General features: G+C 48.6%; 1 protein-coding gene across 1 annotated transcript in view; it reads right to left on the reverse strand.

Annotated features, from left to right (window-relative positions):
• Nucleotides 1-5467: 5467 nt before the first annotated feature.
• LOC104543586 (activating molecule in BECN1-regulated autophagy protein 1-like) overlaps nucleotides 5468-15758 on the reverse strand; it is a gene marked incomplete at its 5' end in the record, with an annotated part of 53444 nt that continues 43153 nt past the window's right edge. The window contains 2 exons of the mRNA XM_010188229.1: nucleotides 5468-6894; nucleotides 15162-15355. Coding sequence (XP_010186531.1) covers nucleotides 6404-6894; nucleotides 15162-15355 — 685 coding nt within the window. The remainder of the gene's footprint in view (nucleotides 6895-15161; nucleotides 15356-15758) is intronic.

A 15758-nucleotide genomic window follows, 5' to 3' on the forward strand; every position in this document is an offset into this window, starting at 1 on the left:
GGGAACTCGCTCATCCCCCCTCCAGAGCCTGCCGCTAAAACAAATAATCTGCAAATTAAAGTTTCCCTGCAATGGGGTGGCAGTGCCCCACGCTGTACTGGAGGAGGAACCGGAGCCCATCTGCCATCAGAGCCGGCCCCTGATCCTATCAGGATATTATTGTATTATTGAACTGGGGATTGAGGGACAGGCTTTAATAGCTATGATGGTATCAGTGGTCCAGCATTAAACTCCAGGAAGGGCCACGACTTCTTGTGTTTTCCCTGGTCTGAGGCAGCAATTGCATGCCACAAAATTCTCGAGGATAAAAACAATTTCGTCTCTGCACCAAATTAACACAGGTTCAATACACAGTGAGGGGGTTAAGTCCGTGTTTGTGGAGCACCAGCCTTTCAAACAGCCCGGGAGGGCACCCCTGCCCTTGGGCACCCGTATCTCAGTTCAGACGCACATCGTGGGAGAGCCCCACAGAACTGAGGGCTGCTGCTGGGGGGGTGTCACAGCAAAAGCCCCTACCCAGGCACCCTCTTCTCCACCTGGAAAGCTTCCCAGCAGCTGCCCTGTGGCCCCTGAGCCCACCACCACACACAGCTGTGTGAATGCATGGGAAGGGGCCAGCCCCACACCCCAGCTCTGCATCCCCATGCTCTGGGCAGAGGCAGGGCAGCAGCTGCCGTCTTGCAGCACATCAACTCCAGGCAACCTGGTCTGGCGTCAAAGGAACAGGAGGCCACACCAGCCTAAGGTAGGGCTCGGTATGGACACTTCACCTGTGTTGGTAAGGGGTGCTGGAGCTCATTTAACACACAGCAGTGAGCACTGGAGAGCTCAAGACCCACAGCCATGCTTGTACCAGGCCCCATTACACATTAGGAACTCTTGTCAAAACCCCTCTTGCTCTCTTTACCCTTTTCTCCATTTCCTCAATTTCCTCACAACGGAGCATCTACCGAGCCCCACTGTAACCTGTCCTGGTCTGTTTTCTTCCAGATGTTCAGGACTTCCCTCTCCCCCAGCAGCTGCAAGTTGCAGAGCAGACACGAGGACATTTGCCTTGTGTGCCAAGCAATGCTCAAAGTGACAGACACCCAACCTGGAGCTCTACTGGTCTGCCATTCGTGGGGCACAGAGAAAGGGTTTGGGGAAAGCTGTAGCAGTGGTGTACCCATATGGGTGGGAATATTGGTCTGGACATGTAGCTGAGCCTAAGAAACAGAAAGGAGCCAGCCTGGAGCTCAGTCTCCTGCCAGCCACAGCTGAAGCGAAGGCTCAGTGGGGCAGCAGAGCCCAGCTGCATCTCTCCACACAAGTGGTGGTCCAGTTTCAGCAACAGGTCCTCCTGGAGACCTCGGTGCCTGGCTGCCTCTTCCAGTGGTGGCCTTTGCTGCCTGCTGGGCTCATATCTTCCATCGCTCACACCCTGCCTGTCCCATGGAGTCATTTGAGCCCTGTCCGTGCAGTGCTTGGGCCTCCCAGTCCCTTCCACATGGCACCACCAAGCCAGAGAAGCCTGAGCTGAATTAGCAGATGAGAATCTGGCACAGAGGGTGGATGCTTGAAGGCTGAGCAACAGCATGTTGATTTTTGGATGGGAAGCAGAGGGGCAGCCTCATGGTGCCCCCTCTGGGACTCCGGCTCCTGGCTGGGAGGAGCTGATGCCGGGTGCTGGTGTCCCAGTGAGGACAGCTTGATCCTCGCCAGTTCCTAGCAGGGCTGCATGCCAGCAACCACTGGGAAGGCAAAACAAACAGGAGCCGAGGGAGCTAACCCAGAACAGATGAGAGGTGTTTCTGTTTGAGACACGGTGGAGAAACAAATCCCAGCGCTTGCCAGAGTGCACGGAGCAGACTGTAGCGAGCCTCCTGCCTATCACCATGGTGGGAGCCATGCAGCAGCAGGACAGGGAGCAGAGACCTCTGCTCCTGGGGGTAAGGAGAAAGAGGCGCCAACATTAATTGGCTGGCAGAGTGTGGCAGCTGGAAATGAAAGGCTGACAGCCCCCCGTGCCCCCCTCTGGTGCCAAGGGCCCCCTCCACGCAGAGGCGGCAGCGGCATTTATGCACGGCACACCGAGATCCCAATTAGAGGCGGATGGCTCAAATGCTGCACACTTTAATTAATTTGCCTTTTCCTGCTGGAGAATAGCTTCTCTGACAGACTGGGAGCGAGCAGAGAGGGCAGCTGCTGCCCAGCCAGCAGCCTGAGAGGCGGGCAGTGGGCCAGCTGTGGGGCTCAGCTCCAGCACCAGTAACTCCAGAGGAGAGAGAGTCCCCGTGCACCCAACTGTGACCTGGTCCCTGCCCTCTCCTTCCTGTCCAGCGCAGCTTCTGGTTGTCCTGTAGAGCTGGGGTCCCAGCACCACCCAGCTATAGGGTCACCCCACGCCAGACACATACGAGTATGGCATGGGACTTCCAGGGAGAGTCAAACGAAGGTGCTGGAGATGGAGCCACAGGTCAGCACAGGAGAGAGGGCAAACACAAGTCATAGAACAAGTGGGTCTCACCACTTGGCTGTACCACCTGCCAGGGCTTAAGCACCCCCCTGTGGGATCCCAGGTCTTGCCTCCAGGCAGTGCTCACCCGCTGGTCTGGTCCCAATCCCAGCGGCACCAGAGCTGCAGCAGTGCCCATGCAGGTTAGCGCTATGAAGGATTCATACAGAAGACCCCTTCCAGCAAAGCTGATTTAACCATTACCTCCTCCTGCTGCCCCCAAGCTTCTGGCACCTTCTCTTTTCCTAGCTAACCTAAATAATCTTGTATCTTCAGCTGTTTCCCCCCTCTTCCAGCTCATTAGGGCTTTTAGAGAACATTGGCTCCTACCAAACCTGACCAACCCACCATTAACTTCTTTCCACGCCAAGAACTGGCTGTTACTTTTGACTCCAATTCCCACCACAAACAGCTTCCACCTCCAGGAGGACTCTACCCCTCACCCTTGAGGTGAGAAAGTTTCTCTAATAGCTTCTTGTGGGGGACTTTATCAAAAGCCTTTTGAAACTTAAATAAAATTCTCTGCACTGCATTTCTCCTTTCCTCAGGATTCCGTTAGCACATTTAAAAGTTTCTGACAGGCTAAGGCTGAGAAATGCTTTTGGTTTTTAAGATTATTTCCTGCTCCTAAGCAGCAAAGTGCTCATTTTGCCTTCTAAATTGGGCCAGCAAGCATGCACGGCTCTGGTTTGGTTTCCTCAGGCAGCTCTGTTGAATTTCCACATTACTCCTGGCAGGGCGCTTGCCTCAGCGCTCGCTGCGTTACCGCACTGCAGCGAGCAGGTAAGCAGCGAGGGTTGGGGAAGGAGCCCCATGCTGCTGCTGCACGTGTCCTGGACAAGGGCAATCTCACTGCCTCTTGTTCCACGCAGGGCTCCAGGCCTTAGGTCACCGTGTGGATTCAGGGGTACTGCTCAGGGTACAGGTCAGCTCAGCTCTGCCCAAACCAACCAAGGAAGACTGCTGGGCCAGAAGAGGGTAGACCAAGGCAGAGATAAGAGTTTTGTTCCACAAGAGGCATGGAAAACATAAGAAATAAAACACATTGGGTGGGGGAAGTGAGCCTAGGACATGTGTGTGCTCAATTTTCCCTCTTGTCCCCCCTCCTCCCACCCCCTTCCATCAGGTCTCAGGCAGGGACGGAAACTGAGCTTGGCAGATTCTAGGTCTGAAACTCAAAAAACCCCACTGTACTTTCTGTATAGAAGCCCACCACCACTGAGAGCACCTGCTCAGTTGTGTGGCCACAGCAGCTCATCTACAAAGCACATCCAAGGCAGCATCTGAAGGTTCTGTCCACCCACACCCACTGTTGACTCTTAAAGCCTGTATGAACACAGGAGTCACGCTGCAGCTGCTACCAGCCTCTGGCCCAGAGCTACAAAGCAGGTTAGAAGAAACATCAAAGCTGTCTGCTCTGATCAGGCCTCCATGCTCAACTCATCTGGAAGAGTTTCACCTACAAGCCTTGAATCTTCGCTCAGGCTGCTTTGGAGCTGCAGAGATGTCCTAAGTTGATGTCAGAGACAGCAGCAGCTCCCACTGGAGCTCACTACCTGCTCTGCCACCACCTGCAACGGGTGCAGGGCTGGACCAAGGGGCAGCCCTCAGCAGAGCACGCTTAAGGTCTCTGCACAGCAGCCTGGCCAGACTGCCCAGCAACAGCGCATGCCAGGCCTCTGAGAATCTGCCAACACTACTGGAGACATCCTGGAAGACCTTTCTGCAACCATGATGGAAATTTTTATATAGGTAGCTTGGCTGTGGCTATGGAAATGGACATCTGTAAATGCTCTGCAACACATCTACAAAGAACGGGCCTCAAGGCCCTTCCAGGAATCACACAGGGAGAGGGAAGCAGAGATGCCAGGCTGAGCTGAAGCAGAAGCAGTTTTTTTCCTGGCTCTGTTTTAGTTTGTTCTCAAGCAGAGCAGTAAACAGCTGTGCCTAGACTTGCACAGCCCTGTATGCCCAAGTCTTCAACTGAGACATAGCTCCTCTGGCATCCAAGTGCCACCACATCCTTAGGCCACCCCACACTGAGGGATGCATGAAACCTTCCTCACCACACAAGGGAATCCCGTTTTTCAGGCTGCTCTCCTGTCAGATCAGGGATGTGGTTGGCTCCGGGCAGGTTTTAGAGCCTCATTAACACTCTGCAATGAGGCCTGGCAGCAGCTGATTTGATTTAAGGTTCATTTCCAGGCTGTGATTTAAGAGAAGATTTGCTTAATGTTCTCTAACAGACTCTTCTGACTGGGAGCTTGAGTGCTGCCTAATGACAGCCTTATTTATTGTAATGTCTTTGCAGCGCAGAGTCTAGAGGAGCCGGGCAGGAGCACAGCAGCTGCCGGCAGGTGCTCAGACAGCAGGGGAAGCATCCCTCACCACAGTGGTAACACCAGGGCATGCGCTCCTTTATCCACAGCAGTGAGATACTGCACCTCCCTTCTTCCCTGGGAGGTCAGCAAGATAGACCACTCTGCCTAAGATAAGCAGTGCTGCATCTCTACACACCCTTTTAAACAGAACAGGAGAAACACTCCCTGCTGTGGTACTTGAATGATGTGCCTGCTCATCTCCAGACTGGTTAAAAGGTGATTTGCAATCAAGACTCCCAAATGCTCCTCTCTGTTTCCCAATTTTGGGATTCCAACTCAAAGGCTGAGCTTGCTTTCCTCCTGGGAAGTGGGTGGTCATCATCTGACATTGTAAGCTACCTTGAGCTTCTGAGCTGGATGTACCTATCCTAAAGCCAAACACAGAGACAAACACCACACAAATGAAGACAGTGGGTCAAGCAAGGGTTTGTCATATTTTAATGACATTGATCTTTGGTGTTTCCCTCGTTAACACTCACGCTCTCCCCGTCCGTCCTCCACAAGCCTGCTAGGGATGGAGAGTTACAAACGAAAAGGAAAATCACATTTGAGACTAAAACCAAAATATCAGAGCCTTGATTTCTCCACTAGAAACTACATGTACAAGGTCAAGATTTCACATGCAACACCTTACATCACAGACTCATACCTCACACCCTGGCCTGGAGCTGAAAGACATTTCCTGCCCCCTGCCAAGGAGGTGTAGCTCAGTCCTGGCACCATGAAACCACTGGGATGGCTCATTCATGTTAATATTGGCACAGCTTAGAACATCCTTGCGTGAACCGCATCCTGACTAGAGAGCAGTAGCCCCTGTCTCTCTACCCTTCTATACAGCAGCTCTGCTTAGGTTCCTGCCAAGTACTAAACTAACTCTCTAAAAAGGAAAGATCCCCACCTGTGAGCAGATCCTGAGCCATGAACGTTTTGGCAAAGCCCATTTCTCACCAGAAAAGACCACAGGGCAGGCAGGACGGGTCTCAGAACATCACAGTCTGAGGGGGAAGCAGTGCTATGCCACAGAGTGGGACTGTGACCTGGAAGACTCCTCCACTCCAAAAACAGAGCTGGAGCATCACGCCCAAGTTTGCCCAGTTGGAGTGCCTGTCTCCAGAAGGATGCTGCAGGCCCCCTTCTCTTTCTTCACTCTACTGATCAGCCCCTGGGCATAAAAGGGCAGGAAAGAGGAAAGGAAAGAAGCTTTACAAAGGATGACACCGAATTGCAGGGTTAGGGCTGAGCTCAGGGGTTCCCACAGGGCTTCAAAATCTGCATGATGTGCAGCCAGTATGGTTCATACTCCTGTTAACTCTTCAGCAGCTGGAATGTTCAAAGTTAAGTACACTTTCTTCCCCATTGCTTCCCTTGCAGTTCTGATCCCTTCCCACTCACCGAGGATAGAGAAGCCCTCTGAACCACCAGCATGCTGTCAGAGCCACACGTCCCTACTCTTCCAGCTCCTGGCCAGCTGTGAGGTACAGGTCTCTGCTGAGCAGTACAAGGGTAGCACCAACACACAACTCAATCTCTACCTGTTCCGCGACTCCCCACTGGTGCTGTCATTACTATAAAAGTTGGTACTGTCAGGAAGATGGTTATTATTAGTTAGGTCACTGTATTCAATTGGTCCCTCAGTGTCCATGGAAGACTGGGCCTGCTCTGGCAGGTCCAGGCCACCAACGCTTTGTCCTTCACTCCCGCTAGGGGCTGTCCGCGGGCTCAGGCCGCGCTCTGACAGCTGCATAGACTCTGAAAGGATCTGTCCCTCCAGCTCAGCTGCCAGCTGCTGCGAGGTGGATTGCTGTGCTGATGTACCCTCAACTCCGGTGGACTCTGCACCAGTCTGAGAGCTGCGGTGGATCCGGTGGCTCACAATGATGTTGTTGCCAAAGCCGCCCATGGACGCCATGGTGGTGCTCTGCTCCCGCTGGACCACAGCAGTCATGCCACCTTCTGCCATCAGCCTTTGGATCCTACTCAGGGCATCATCCCCACTAGCCCCATACTCTGGACCTTCACCTGCAAGAGAAAACAGAAGCAACTTGAGTGCACAAGGCAAAGTACAACACAAAGAGAAAGCATGGTGGGTAGATACATCACACAGGGCACGTGTACTGGGACAGAAGATGGGTTTTGTTCCAGAGGGAGCCCAACATTTTACGTCTATAACTTTCAGTGAAGCGCCAAGCAAAGGCACTGAACTCTGTCAAGAAAATCTTGGCCACTCCCACAGGTATCCCTCACAGACTCAAGCCTTGGAGCAGCAGCTCTTATCTAGCCATATAGGTGGAGAAGAAAGAAGAGTCAAAGAGGCAATGTGTTTTCTCACAGGTGCACAGACAGTTCAGTCAGTCCCATAGGGGCAGGAAGAAAAACCTCAGTTTGCACTGCAATACACCAAACATTTCATCATGGTTTTAAAAAGTCCTGTGGCCTTTCCCAGTTCAAGTTCACCTGTTTGAGAATACCTTAAGCAGATGACATGATACGAATCTCCCCAGTATGAGAAGGATATATCTGAGTCTTCCCTTCATAACCACGCTCTGGCCCTCTATTGAGCTCTGAGGGAACCATCATCAGATGCCTTGGTTGCTGAAAATTACTTTTGAAGAACAAATTCTCACACAAAAACAGTCCACATAGGAGATTAAATCCCCATGGCAGGAAGATTCAGCCCAGTTGTTTCCAAACATCCTCCTTTTGCTACAAGCCTTACTCAGACCGTTTGGGGAAAACAATCCGTAATAATAAACTGCTAGAATCATCCCACTGTGGGATCCTGACGATTCTTATTAAAGAGATAAATCTCACTCCCAGCTCCATGAAGTTATCCCAGTGCTGATTAGAGGAGAGGAGAAAACCATGAGCTCTCCTGGCACCAAGGAAATGAACACGAATGTCAACAAGGCTAGATGTAGGCAGGAGCTAAAACACAATAAAAACCAAAAATGCCACACTGACTAGGAAGACAAAACCACTTGGGGCTGTGGGGTGGAGATCATGTTTCCAACATGGGGGCTGCAGTATTCAGCATAGTCTACACCGTGCCACTATATAGGTTTGTTGGGCTTTTTTAAAAGCAAGATAGTTAAAGCTGTTAACATGCTGTGCAGTCAGTCAGCAACAGCTTATTCCCTTTCCTCATGGGCTCAGCAGTACTTGCATCAAACACCACCAGCTTCCTCCACCACAGGATACAGCTCATTTCATCTTCAAGAAAGTCTGCTGACATACTGCCCTGCTGTAGAAATACTATGGACATTAAGGGCAAATTTAATTCTCATAAGCTGAATGAGCCCCTTTCTGCTAGGAATGTAGCAAGCCTGCTACGTCCACTATACAGACAGCAATTACATAGCTCCTTGGTTAGAGCACAGAGACACCAGTAACCACAGGAGAATCTGGAGCAGAGCCTAGAGGAGCAAGCAAGACCACCTCCTGATGTCCTGGGCAGAGCCTGACCCACAACTCTAGTAGAGAATTCCTGCTCATGATCCAGTTGATGCGAGAACTAGGATGTGGTTGATGCATGAACTAAGAACCTGGCTGACCAGCACAAAGACCGAGAACACAGGCAGCTGTTAGACTGGAAGCTTCCGTGTGAAAAACATGCATGCCAGGGACACTGAAGCATTAATCAAGAGCAGAAGTAAGTTGAGGGTTTGAGAAGCATGGTTTTGGATTCAGTCATTGCTTCCTTCTGAGGGCATTCATTACCAACCATCTGGCCAGGCCAGCAAGGAAGCTTGAGGAAGCCAAGATGTGCAACCTGCCTTAGAGGCATGCCAGCCAGTCCTCTCCAGTCCTGAAACAGCAGGTACTGTGCTCTTGACAGATCACTTACAGGAGCACTGGAGCAGTGAATCAGCAAGGATCCCCAACCAATGCTCCTCAGCATTACAAACATGTGCTTCACCGGAGGAGACCGTGGAGGCTGTGCACACCACAGCACCCCCTGCTCTTTCCCACCCCTTAATTATCATGTGCCATGGCTGAATTTCCAGTGGAGGCAGCTGCTTGCTCAGAAAACAGGCAAGGGCTGATGCCACAGCAGAAATCAGCAAGTCATGAGACCTCAGATTACGAGCACAGAGATACAGCAGTGTTGAAAATCCCAAAAGAACAGTTCGTCAAGGGCCAGAAGTGAACCTCACAATTCAAGCAACCAACAGGCACCTCTGCTTTGGGGGTTTGTCCTCCCCTTTTACCTTTCAGATTTCGACACTGACTTTGGCTGGCTGGTTCAGAGCAAAGCTTCCTGTGCAATTTGCCTTGAGCTGAGCTACAGCACAGATTTGCATACAGCCAGTTTCTACTGCCTGGTGACTCCCACACACGTTCCTTCACCAGGCTGCCAATGCAGACTGCATTCGTACTCAGTGCAAGTGTAACAAGCTAACTTCCATTTGGTGGAGGTTCAGAGTGTGCACACAGGCACTTACCCAAAACAACAGCAATGCCGTAAACCCCACACCTCATGTCACTAGAAGTCTTCAATCTGCTGCAGTGCAAACTCCATTCCTTGCTCCACCAGCTGAACAAACAGGATAGAGAGAAACCCCATACTGGTGACACTTTTTTCAGACTCCAAGGGGTTTAAGCATATCCAGAGCATGAACTTGAGTTTGTGCAGGAGGAGTAGGGCAAGTGACAACACATCTAATTCTGTACGTGGAGAAGGGAATTCCTCTTCTCTCATTTTATGCTCAAAACTACATTCTGATCTCCCAGACCCTGTAAAATCCTTTATCCTAAGCTCTCATTCTTCCAAGCCTACCTTCTAGGGTCAGGAAAATAGAAAAAAAACAAACCTCACAAAGCACCTACAGATAAAATCCAGAAGACAGAGCAAACCAGCTTCAGTTACAGTACGTGAAGTACCGGTGAAGGCAATAACACCTGTCAGTTTATCCCCCCACCTGGGCTTGTCCCTGTGTCAGAATCCATCACAGAGCAGGAAGCAATCTTGAGACACAGCCTCCATCCTTTTGTGGACAGGGACACACAAGGTCTGTGCATGACAGAAGAACATAACCCACGGTTCTCTTCTGCAATACAAGTATTACTGCTGGGTCCACAGTGCTGTTCCTACAAACCTTTTCTACTCTAACTGAAGTGACCTTTCCAGATGTCCAAAACCCCATCTATCCCAAAGACAGAAACAAAACATTACTTTTGAGAGTAATTATCCAAAAGACCAGCGGATTTCTGTCAATCTAGACAACTGGCTCCAACATTTCAGAAAATACTCCCTAGCTGATGCCTCTGTCTTTAAAAGTCCTCTGCCACACTACTCCAGCAAGACAAGAGTTTGACACAGAAGACTACAAAGGCAAAACAAGTGGCAGACTTTCAGTGGAGCTGGGCATAAAGCACATGCATTTCCACTCTTAAATGAAGCGGTCCCTGAAGGACTTAAAAGGAGTACAACTTGTTTATCTCTGGCCATGGATGGCACACACCTGATAAAGAGCAAAGCCCATAGAAGCAAGGACAAGATCAGGCTCCTCTGTGGCTGTGCGATGTACGGGCAGCGCTTTTGAATTTTTTCCTATTTTTAGCTTTCCTCTTTCTAAAACCAGCGGTAGTTAGTAGCCATGCTTGCAAACAAAGCTTCAAAATTAGAACTAAGAGTAAGCACTGCAGAGATATCTAAGCCTTCAGAGAACGTGGAATAATAGCTCTGAGGTGTGAGCTGACCCACTAATTCAGATGCTCAGAGATAAAAATATCAGCATTTTAAAATGAATTCACTCCTTGCATAAGAATAGGAAAGGGAGGGTCACAGCACAGCATAACCAGCTATGAATAATCACATCTCCCTTAGTGCCAGAAATACTACCAGATACTTTTCTCCCCAACCAAGCTCAGAAGAGTGTTCACACTTCCTTTCTGAGGTAGCTAATCCAAACAACTCCACAGAACTCAGAAAAGACACTACTGCACTGACTTGTAACAAATTTCTTAGCAACATCTCACCTTAGTGATTTCTATAAGTGAAATTTATTTTTGTAATGAGAGTTTAAAAGTAGCCCCCATAATTTCATCCCAAGAGAGTCAGGTACTCGCACTGAGAGTAGCTCCCACTGTAAAATCTTGCATAGTACGTGCTTCTAGAACCCAAGTCTATTTTTTAGGTAGCACTTTTCAGAGGGCTTTAAAGAGAAACTGAAATTTGCAGTTCTATAGGACATATGACGCACATTTTACAGATGGACGGGCAGATGAAAGGCTAAGGGATCTACCCACGTTTCTACTTGGAGAACGAGAGGAAGATCTGGAAGCTGATCCCTGGTGTCCTGGTTCCCATTTCCACACTAATTGCACAAAAGTCACATCACATCTGACAACAGCATTGCAAGAATGTGTTCAGCTAAACGTAAAACAACATGTTTTTTAGCATTCATGAGGCTCGCCTGGGGACAGGGTATTCCTGCCCATGCAGCCCCCCAACACACGTTTCTAATGTCTCGGATTAAGTAAGTTACATCACAGGCCAGCACACTGACTCTGCTTACGAGTGCTCCTTAGGCATCATCAGGATGCTCTGCTTGTACCAGGAACGTTTCACTTGCATGTGCTGTATTTCACTATGAACAGTCTGCCCAGACTGAATCCCACAAACCCGAGCCTCCATTTTACAACCCTTTTCCCTCTAAAAAAGTATTTGCTGCAACCTATGAAAGCAGTTAGGACAGGATGGAGATTTGTACTGGCTGGTGAGAAACACTTCAACCAGACAGGTTAAAAACTTTTTATGGCATGACAGGAGTCAATTTGTTGCTTCCCCAAAGACAGGGAAAGCAGCAATCCACCAGCAAGTCTGTCCATGGCTACAGTTTCAGTAGCTCATAACATGTGCCTGCTTGCACAAAGAGCTGTGCTAGCTACCTGTATTTCAAGCCCCAAAGACAATGCAGATGATGGGAACCAAGATTACAATTGCCTTTCAGTTATTTCCATCAAGGTGTTTTTGAATGTAGGTTATTTTATTTTGATATACTGTCAATAGCCAGGGGAGAGCATGGGCACACATTCAAACGAACGTCCTGCAGCTCTGCAAAGGGCCCTTTCCCTCAGCCTGCAGTGCCTTTTGCACAGCTGCAGTCCCTGACAGGTGCTGCTACTTGAGCCCTACCCCACAGATCCAGCAGCCTCAACAAGCAGCAACTACAGCCTGACCCAATCTGGACTGGGAATTACAAATTCTAAAGGTTGAAGCTTTGGGCCATTAAATCTCATACGGAATTTTTGTTGCTTTTTAAGTGACATTTAATTTGCCAGTTGAATACTGATCCCTCTCCTATCATGCCTGTCCATTTGCAAGGGAAGGCATTGTGTAACTCCCAACAGACTGTTTCTAATTAAGAGTACCTCAAAGTTACAACTCCATCACATTTTCCACTATGTCTGTCAGCTTAAAAGAAAGTAAGACACAGCTGAAACACCGTTTTAGGCAATTTTTGGTACCTCTCCTAGCTTTCTCTCAACTCTAACTTCCTTTGGTTTATGTGTGGCTTGGGAGCAGAGTTCACAAGGCAGCTATCAACTGCTGCAAAACAAAAAGATACAGACATTAGAGGGATTCACTTCTAATAAAGTCATCGTATACTCATTCCTCCAAAGGAGGTAAAAAGATAATCAGAACAGCAAAGTCCCCGCAGAGCTTTGCATGAGAAAAGGAAACTATTTATACCCGCGCAGAGCTTAATTAGATTTCTGATGCAATTCTGCATACTTTTTTTTGTACAGTAAGCACATATCTGCAAGAGATGCCCCGAGCCAGAATTCCCCACAGCAGCAGGGCTGACAGGACGTAGGACAGAGCCCACTCGCAGGGGTAGCACTAGTTTTTCTTTTCCTTTTATTTTTTTCAAACATTCAAGGTTTGGTTTTTTTTTTATTCAGTGCTAACTAATACACTTTCCTTTACATTACTGAGAATGACATCTGATTTATGCATTCTGCTGCTGATAATACTGCTAAGCCTTTACGTAGTGATTTACATCTTCAAAGCCCCATACAAAACACTAATTAATCTTCACAGCCCCTGGTGTACTGTACTATGGGAAGATTTATTCTCATCTGGTAGACGATTAATATTTTGCCCTAGGTCACACACCAAGTCAGTGGTAGCACGTTTTTTCCTTTTCCCACCCCCCCCCCCATGTCCCTGACATCTAGATCCTGCTATTAGAAAACAGTTTCCTTTTCAACAGGCAAAAAGTAATGGTAGATAGAATGGGGAAATTAACCATTAGAAAAGCAGCACAGCATCTAATCAAGCCTGCCTGAACACACTGGACAAGCATCATGAGAGTAACCTTAATGCCACAGGTAGCACAATGGGGCTCAAGTATAATGTGAAGTGTGAAGGCTCTTGGATGAACCAGATCACTGATGCCACAAGTCTCTGTCTGACCGGTTGAGGTGTTCATGGATTACAGAGGTTTTTTGGATCCTATACGCTCCTGATAGTTAATCTCTTGACAGCTCCCTGCTTTGAGCTGCTCTGGAGCCTTTGCACAGGAATTTCCACTGAGGATGCAACTGGCATAAGAACTGATCGACTACAGGGTAAGACTGCTCATCCCATCTCCAGCAATGTGCCCATACTGGAATAAATCCTTTGTTCTAAAGATCCTTGTCCAGTAGACAGGAGTACAACAGTCCATTTTACAGGTGAGGCCACTTGCAAGGGGACATGTGATTAAGACAGAATATGAGCCAGAAGTCCCACCAGATGTGGAACTTATCCATCTTCTTCCAAGCAAGAAAGGGAGACAAAGAGAAATCTCGGTCCCGGCCTTGTTATCTACACGTCTTTTCTTCCAAATGCTTCATGTTTTGCTCCTTTGTAAAGATACGTGGCCCAAGTCACTGTAAAGGATAACTCTTTCCCATCTCATTAATGGTCCAGTTAAAAACCATGATCTAGATCTGAAAATTGAAAGGTTAATTAGAAAGAATGAGATAATGAAACCTTCAGATGACTGCAGAACAGCAGCAGAGAGAAGCAGCACTGGAGAACTTCACTGGCTTAACAAAGCAGAGAAAGACCTCCAAGGCTGCTGCATCAGCCATCGTGGCCTTGATGAGAAAAGGTCCCACACAGTACCCTGTTCTTGGTCTGCATACCACATTCAGGGGAAGAACCAGTTCCCTCAAATTCAGCATTTGCCCAGAAATCCTACGTTCCAGCCTTATTCACACGCCCTCAACTGTACTAACCTTCCAGAGAGGTTAATCCCAGCTCCACTGAGATAAACAGATGGGAAACCCCATAGGTCAGGAATTTGCCACTTAACTTTGAACACAAGAGCCGAGATCAGGAAAACACAAAGCCTTATCACACATGCTGGATGCTGCACGGTAGAAACTGTGGAGGAGTCACATGCCAAAAAGCATCATTCAGAATGACAGAGCACAAGCAAGCACATAGGCAGAAGCAGGCATGTCATGGACTGCTTTCCAAAGCCAAGTGGGTTCATAGTGAACCAACACCTTCAAAACTGCCTCCTTGATTTTCTCTGCCTTTCCTATGCATATACTGCCCAATTCTTTCCTAGCCAAGCCTTCAGAGCTGGATTCAAGTACAATTCTACAGCACAGAGACAGAAAGCCTGGACAAAATCACCATGCTTTCAAAAGATCTGCGTATCTTTTAACATGGAGGAATTACAAATCATCTGCTTCCAGCTCTTTCCATGTTGATAAGCTTTCTCAGACTGGAAAACACTAGAGACATTTTTGAACAACTGAGCTGGACACTCATCACAGCCTTCATCTATCAGACTAAACAGACTACTCATACCTGTTTTGTCAGAAATTATTTACAGTACTTTACAGTACTGTAGTTTGTATCTAGATGCTGAGCTTGTGAAGCCTGCACAGGTTTCAGATGCAGAGGTTGAAGAATCAAGTTAAGCACTAACACAGAGGCAGAAAGAAAAATTGTCAGCAGTTTCTAGCCTTACTGAAGGTTAGAGTTCATGGGGTTTAAGAGGAGTGATGCCAGTACAATTGATTCTACAAAGACACAGTGATCTGGAGAAGAGTTAATTTTGCCCTCTGAAGGCATGTGAAAAAAATAAATTCTCTGTTCATGTGGACAGAGATCCACTCTCCTGATCATCTTGGCCTGACTACACACAAATTAGGCTGGAGAAATCTATGCTGAAGAGATGTGGGGATGTTCAAATGCACTCATAGGATGTGGAACCTATGCGGAAATGCCTCACTCGCCAGGTGAACTCTGTCAAATAAATCACTGGTTGAGCTCCTACCTTCCCCAGTCCCTGCAGAGGCGGATTCCTGCTCCTGTACCTCCCTCTCTGTCTGAGTTTCGGCATTCTGCAGCTGAGGTGCCAAGGTCTGGGTACCCTGCGAAGTCACAGAGGTGGGAGGATTTCGGGGTTGCAGGCCTATGGCATTCATCAGGCCCATGTCCCTGTCTGTCCTCCATGTGGCTCGGCTGGTTCTGAAAAGAGAGAAAAACAAGTAAGACCGGGAGCACTGGAGACAACATGCCCCAGTACGATTGAAGCATCCACCTGAGCCCCTTCTTGTCTTTACTCCAATTAGGCACTTGCTAGCCACTGTGCAGATGGGGCTGGAGGGAACCGTGACCTGCACTTATTTACACACACAGCAGCGAGTTTTAAGCCAACAGTCTTATAGTCCACTCACCCTTCCACAGAAGCAGTGTGTCTGACAGGCATAGATAGATATCCTTGCAGCATCACTAAGCCTGCAGAACAACTCTCCTGGGGTCACCGAGTTAAGTAGGCAACACAACATGCAGTGCAGGACCATAAACACACATAACCTCCCTCTGCAAACTAGCAGGGCAGTTTTAACTCCCAAGGACCCTTCCCTCCTCT

The sequence above is a fragment of the Mesitornis unicolor genome, unplaced genomic scaffold (genome assembly GCF_000695765.1).
Source record: "Mesitornis unicolor isolate BGI_N332 unplaced genomic scaffold, ASM69576v1 scaffold9457, whole genome shotgun sequence".
In the NCBI taxonomy this organism is placed as follows: Eukaryota; Metazoa; Chordata; class Aves; order Mesitornithiformes; family Mesitornithidae; genus Mesitornis; species Mesitornis unicolor.